Source organism: Jaculus jaculus, chromosome X (assembly GCF_020740685.1).
Source record: "Jaculus jaculus isolate mJacJac1 chromosome X, mJacJac1.mat.Y.cur, whole genome shotgun sequence".
Lineage (NCBI taxonomy): Eukaryota > Metazoa > Chordata > Mammalia > Rodentia > Dipodidae > Jaculus > Jaculus jaculus.
In genome coordinates this window covers 63,376,017-63,382,646 of record NC_059125.1, presented here as the reverse complement: position 1 = coordinate 63,382,646, position 6,630 = coordinate 63,376,017, and the positions used below count along the sequence as shown (strand labels likewise).

The following is a 6,630-nucleotide window of genomic DNA, read 5'->3' as shown; positions in this document are numbered from 1 at the left end:
AAAAAACAAACAAAAGAAGACACTCTGTCCTATCTGTATTTTGGTCTTCTTATGAGACACTCAGCTTGGACTTTTGAAGCTGGCAAGCTCCTACTAATTCAATAATCAGCTTAACAAATGTCGTTAGAAGCCTTCTATATTTTTTCAAGGGGTAATCACTCCTCTATTTTCCCTTACACTTTTCAACTAGCTTCTTAGTTGCATGTATCTCATAGGTCTGTAATGAGTGATTAATATGGTTTGAATTTTTCTACCTCATCCCTCAGCTTGATGGTGAGAACTTTGGGGAAAAGTGATGTGTCTTATTATTTGTTACCTTTACATCCCAGGGATCTGATAGAATTCTTAACATGGTGAAGATACTCAGTAAAATATCTGTTGATAGTTGCATGATTTTAAGACCATTCTCAGAGTATCTACGTTGCACAGAACCATATCCTAAGTATGAAAAGAAACAAAAGACACAGTTGTTGCCCTAAAGAACTAACCATCTGCATTTCCTTTTTCAGGGGGAAGGGAGGCCACAAAGCACATTGACATGGCAACATATAATTTCTAACATACAAGCTGTTTCAAAGATTTATAGTTAGTTGCCTCTAATTCATTTAGCAGCAATGCACTGTATATCTAAATAAAAAACATATTAGCAGGCAGTTTGTCCAACAGTTTTTGTTTTTTAAAGTATGGCACAGAGCCAACTTGAACCTAATTCTCTGTTCCAGCAGGGGGGTTCTCATCTATTCCAGCCTGCAAATTAGAAAATGAAATGATGCTATGTTTAGAAAATTCCTAATATACTAGAAAGACATAAAGTTATTAGTCGTTTCATGGTTTTTACTCCTTTCCCAATAAATAGCATTAAAGAATAGTACTGGGGAAAAGTGAGCTTATTCTTTTTGGTTAGTGGAAAAACTTGCTATCCCAAGAAGATTAGTAAAGGCAATTATTATTTCATATTAAAAACTAAGTGTTAATTTGGTGACTTCATGATCAAACACTGTACAAATCTCAACAAGTTGGGAAAAGATAAACCACCTAGGCTGGAGAATAGAGATGGCTGACCAAGGAGGCCCAAAGGAAGCCTCATTCATCAGAGTCCAAATCACTGTCCCCAGCAATGGAGTGGAAATCCTCACTGTCCTCTTCGTCCTCTGACAGGTGGACCTGGCTTAGTACACTTGGCCCAGAGCGCTGCTCTTCCTCCTCCTCATCTTCTTCCTCCTCTGATACCTCATACCCACCGATGCTGCTGAAGCTTGTGTCCTGGGTGTTCGACTTGGGATCAGGCTCTTCATAGCTCCCATAACTGAAAAGAGAAACATGTCATCTCTCAAGCTTAGACACCATACCCTAGGCTGACTATTCCATTTTTCAGTGCCACCAATAAATCAGACCATTTTACTTCCCTTGGACACGAACATGACTGGATCTGGACTGTTCTATAGGTCCCTGAGAGAAAATGCTCCTATTTAAAAGTATCAACTTGTCAACTTCATATATGTAAGAAACAAAGAGACTGTTGCACCTGAACAATACACATTAGCAGCTAACATAAACACAAACACTCAAACTCACTGTTTATCTACCACTTAGTTTCCCTCATTTGTATATCCAAATTTAGTCAATAATCCTGAAGAACCTCAATACTTCTTGTCTTTGTCATCTCCTTTCCATTTCTACTCTGCCTGCCTTGGTCCTTTGTTAACTCTGGCCTGTACTACTGAAATAAGTCTTCACACTTCTAGTCTTGCTCTCCTTCAATGAATTCTTCATATTTCTGCCAGAGTAATGCCTGGCTTATATTTAAAGTTTATTAGTGGTATTCTGCTAACTCGCTATAATATAATAGTCTCTCACTAGAATATTTACACTGTCTCCAACTTTTCCACCATTAGAAACAATGGGCTATGATAAAGTTCTTATACAAACACCTTTTTGTTTGAGGTAGGGTCCGGTTCTAACCCAGGCTGACCTAGAATTCACTATGAAGTCTCAGACTGGCCTCAAATTCACAATGATCCTCTTACCTCTAACTCCCAAATGCTGAGATTAAAAGTGTGCACCACCAAGCCCCAGCAAACGTCTATTTTCTTTTCTTTTTCTTTTGGTTTTTCAAGGTAGGGTCTCTAGCAGCCCAGGCTGAGCTGGAATTCACTATGTAGTCTCAGGGTAGCCTCAAACTTATGGTGATCCTCCTAACTCTGCCTCCCAAGTGCTGGGATTAAAGGCGGACGGCACCACAACCGGGCTTTTTTAAAAAAATTTTTGTTTATTTTTATTTATTTACTTGAGAGCAACAGGCGGGGGGGGGGGAGAGGGGGGGCAGGGAGGGACAGAATGGGCACGCCAGGGCCTCCAGCAACTGCAAATGAACTCTAGATGTGTGCGCCCCCTTGTGCATCTGGCTAACGTGGGTCCTGGGGAATCGAGCCTCAAACCGGGTCCTTAGGCTTCACAGGCAAGCACTTAACCACTAAACCATCTCTCCACCACCCCCCTTTCTTTTTAAGGTACAGCCTTACTCTGTCCCAGGCTGACCTGGAACTTACATTGTGTCTCAAATTCCCAATAACCCTCCTGCCTCAGCCTCCCAAGGGCTTCATTATAGGCAAGAGCCACCACACCCAGATTAAAAAATATATATATATTATTCTAGATTTTTTTTTTGGGGGGGTGAGGTAGGATCTTTCTCTAGTCCAGGCTGACCTGGAATTTACTATGTAGTCTCAGCGTGGCCTGAAACTCACAGAGATCCTCCTACCTCTGCTTCCCATTAAAGGTGTGCTTTTTAATTTTTTTTATTATTGACAACTTCTATAATTATAGACAATAAACCATGATATTTCCCTCCTGTCTCACTTTCCCCTTCACAGCTCCATTACCCATCATATCCCCTCCTCCTCTCAATAATCTATTTTATGTGTTTGAGATAGAGGGAAAGAGTAAGAGGCAGATAGAGAGGGAGGATGGGTATGTCAGGGCCTTCACCCACAGCAAATGAATTCCAGACACATGCACCACATTATGCATCTGGCTTATGTGGGTCCTGGGGAATCGAACCTAGGTCCTTTGGCATTGCAGACAAATGCCTTAACCACTAAGCCATCCCTCCAGCCCACAAACATCTTTAAAAATGAGAGAGAGAGAAAATGACAATGGGTGCACCAAGGCTTCTAGCCATTGGAAATGAACTCCAGACACACCTGCTACCTTCTGCATCTTGTTTATGTAGGTACTGGGGAATTGAACCTGGGTCCTTCGGCTTCGCAGGCAAATAACTTAACTGCTAGGTCATCTCTCCAGCCCTACACAAACATCTTAATGAAGATGTTTTGGCCAGGCATTGTGGTGCTTGTCTTTAATCCCAGCACTTGGGAGGCTGAGGTAGGAGGATCGCTGTGAATTCAAGGCCAGCCTGAGACTCCATAGTGAATTCCAGGTCAGCCTAAGCTAGAGTGAAACCCTACCTCGAAAAAGCCATGGTGTGCGCCACCATGGCTTGCCTTTTACTTCTTCATTTATGTAATCGCTGTTCATATTCAGCTTGGTTTTAATCACCCCCCCCCAATCCCTCTCCAAGTTTCAGAAAAAAACTAGCTGTTTGTCACAACACCTTTCATGTTACATTATGATGGCCTATCAACTTTACATTTTCTACTAGCCTGGATTCCTTAAAGGAAGGAACTACATCATGTTAGTTGTTTTTGTACTTATGACAAATATTTGCTAGATAAACTTGCTGGCTAGATGCATTGTATGTACATTAAATTCAACATATCCAAAGCCAAATGAATTTTCCTGTCCTTTTCTACTACACCCATTACTTATTTTTCCCCAGACATTCCTTTATCTATCTGATTCATGTCTCAAATTCAATTGGTCTACCATCTAAATATTTGCTCCCTCCCCGTTTTTCTTTTCTTTTCTTTCTTTTCTTCTTTCCTTTCTTCCTTCCTTTCCTTCCTCCCCTCCTCTCCCTTCCTCTTTCTTTTCTTTTCTTTCTTTCTTTCTTTCTTTCTTTCTTTCTTTCTTTCTTTCTTTCTTTCTTTCTTTCTTTTCTCTCTCTCTCTCTCTTTCTTTCTTTCTTTTCTCTCTCTCTCTCTCTTTCTCTCTTTCTTTCTTTCTTTCTTGGTAGGGTCTTGTTCTAGCTCAGGCTGACCTGGAATTCTCTATGTAGTCTCAGGGTGGCCTCAAACTCATGGTGATCCACTACCCCTGCCTCCCGAGTGCTAGGATTAAAGGTGTGCACCACCTTACCCGGCTATTTTTCCTTCTCGACAGATTTTTGTGACCCATACTGCTCTAAGAGCAATCACAAATATGATGTTACTTCTTTTTTATGACACAGGGTCAAAAAAAGGCCCAGTATATAGCTGAGGATTACCTTCAATTCCTGATTTTGCCTCCACTTCCTAAACGCTAGGATTACAGGTATGCACAACCATGCTTGATTCTTTTTATAATTTCTTACTTATTTAACTTGAGCTCCAGATGCATGTGTCACCTTGTGCATTCGGCTTACCTGGGTTCTTGGGAATTGAACCCGGGTCCTTAGGCTTCACAGGCAAGAACCTTAACTGCTAAGCCATCTCTCCAGGCTCTTCCCTTTTTAAAAAGTATTTATTTATTTATTTTTGGTTTTTCAAGGTAGGGCTTCACTCTCGACCAGGCTGACCTGAAACTTACTATGTAGTCTCAGGGTGGCCTCGAATTTACAGTGATCTTCCTACCTCTGCCTCCTGAGTGCTGGGATTAAAGGCATGCGCCACCATGCCTGGCTCAATATTTTTTTTTTGTTTGTTTTTTTTAGGCAGGGTCTCATACTAGCCCAAGCTGACCTGGAATTTACTATGTAGTTTCAGGGTGGCCTTGAACTCACAGTGATCCTCTTACCTTTGACCCCAAGTGCTGGGTTTGAAGGTATGTGCCACCATACCCAGTGTCCTCTTTTTTAAGATAGGGTGTGGATATGTAGCCCAGGGATGACCTTGAACTTGGGATATTCTTGCTCAGTATCTGATATTACAGTAGTATTGCCACCATACCTAACAACTTCCTTTATCTAAAAGTAAGCATTCCTAACAGGCCAAAATCCAAATATCTTAACATGCATTTAAGGTACTCTGCAATGTAATTTCTTATTATATCTACAGTGTTAATTCTCGAACCACTTTGCTTCACTCTGGAACCAACTTCATGTTGTATTTCTGGGCTTCTGACCATTTCTGTAAAGACCTACCTACTTACTGCCATAATATCTACTTAGGAGACTCCTATTCATCCTTTAAGGACCAGTTCAAATATTCCTTTGTGAAAGTTTCCCTTACTTAAACCAGAGATATTCCCTTCTCATTAATACCTTGCACTTTGTACTTACTTATGCGTAAGCACTTATGATTCTGTGTTTGTAATGATTTGTGTTAGCCTCTTCCACTAACAGAGCTCAAGGACAGGATATGTCTGGGTATGACTAGGGCCTAACACAATGCCTGAGTCCTAGTAGTTACTCAAGAAAAGTTTGATGGATAAGAGCTGGGCCCTATGACATCCTTGCTACACAATCATGCCACCGCCTTGTAGCATGTTGCTGCTGATTACCTGATGTTACTATCCTCCAAACCATGGGAAGTCTCCCCACCGTCGCCCTCATAGGACATCATGCTTTCTTCATTTTCCATGCCCATCCTTGTGTTCTCTTGGAGCATACGGGGTTGTTTGGGTCTTATACCACCAGATCCCACATCAGAGTCACTTCCACTTTCACTGAGCTGAATAGCTGTAAAAAGAAAGATTGATGCTCAATAAGAGATAAGCATGGGCTACAGATGTAGCTCACTTGGTAGGTAGAATGCTTACCTAGAATATATGAGGCCCTCAGTTCAATTCCAAGAACTACTAAAAAACAACAACAATAGAGAAAAAGACAAGAGAGAAGGGGTAAAAGTGCTGGGCGTGGTGGCACACGCCTTTAATCCCAGCACTCGGGAGGCAGAGGTAGGAGGATTGCTGTGAGTTCTAGGCCACCTTGAGACTCCATAGTGAATTCCAGGTCAGCCTGGGCTAGAGTGAGACCCTACATTGAAAACAAAAAACAAAAAAAAAAGGGGGGGGGTAAAAGAATTCTTTTAAAATTTATTTAAAAAATATTTTTAGATTTCCAGTTAAGATGGTGGTGTAGGAATCACACCAAAGCAGCCTAGAGGAGAAAAAGCCAAATAAATAAATAAATAAAAAACAACCAGCAAAATACACTATTCTACTAAAAAGTGAGGTGTATAAGAAATTATCAACTGCAAGAGAGAAGTAGGAGAGATCCAGAGCATCTAGAGCCCACAGAAGCAGGCAGAAGCGGCTCCACCAGTGGAGGCACCAGGTCTGTGGGGCCACAGCTGCAAGGCTTAGCCTGAGGCGCGGGAAAAGCCAAGTGGGGGGATTTTCCACTCACACCAGCCTGCTTGCAAACTCAAGATACATGATGGGAGGATGGCAGGGAAGAATGGAGGAGTGGCTAGGGAGGAAGAGGATCACACAGACCAGTGGGAGACCTAGAGCAACCAACCACAGCCTCCCCTCCCCCACCACCAGCGCAGGCACCAACAAGCACTAGAGACCTGGGGAAGGGAGCTCAAC

General features: G+C 42.0%; 1 protein-coding gene across 1 annotated transcript in view; it reads right to left on the bottom strand.

Annotated features, from left to right (window-relative positions):
- Positions 1 to 299: 299 nt before the first annotated feature.
- The window catches only part of Taf1 (TATA-box binding protein associated factor 1), a 108,288-nt gene continuing 101,957 nt past the window's right edge, over positions 300 to 6,630 (bottom strand). The window contains 2 exon segments of the mRNA XM_012949308.2: positions 300 to 1,306; positions 5,599 to 5,776. Of these exon segments, the coding sequence (XP_012804762.2) occupies positions 1,084 to 1,306; positions 5,599 to 5,776 (401 nt within the window). The 3' untranslated portion in view covers positions 300 to 1,083.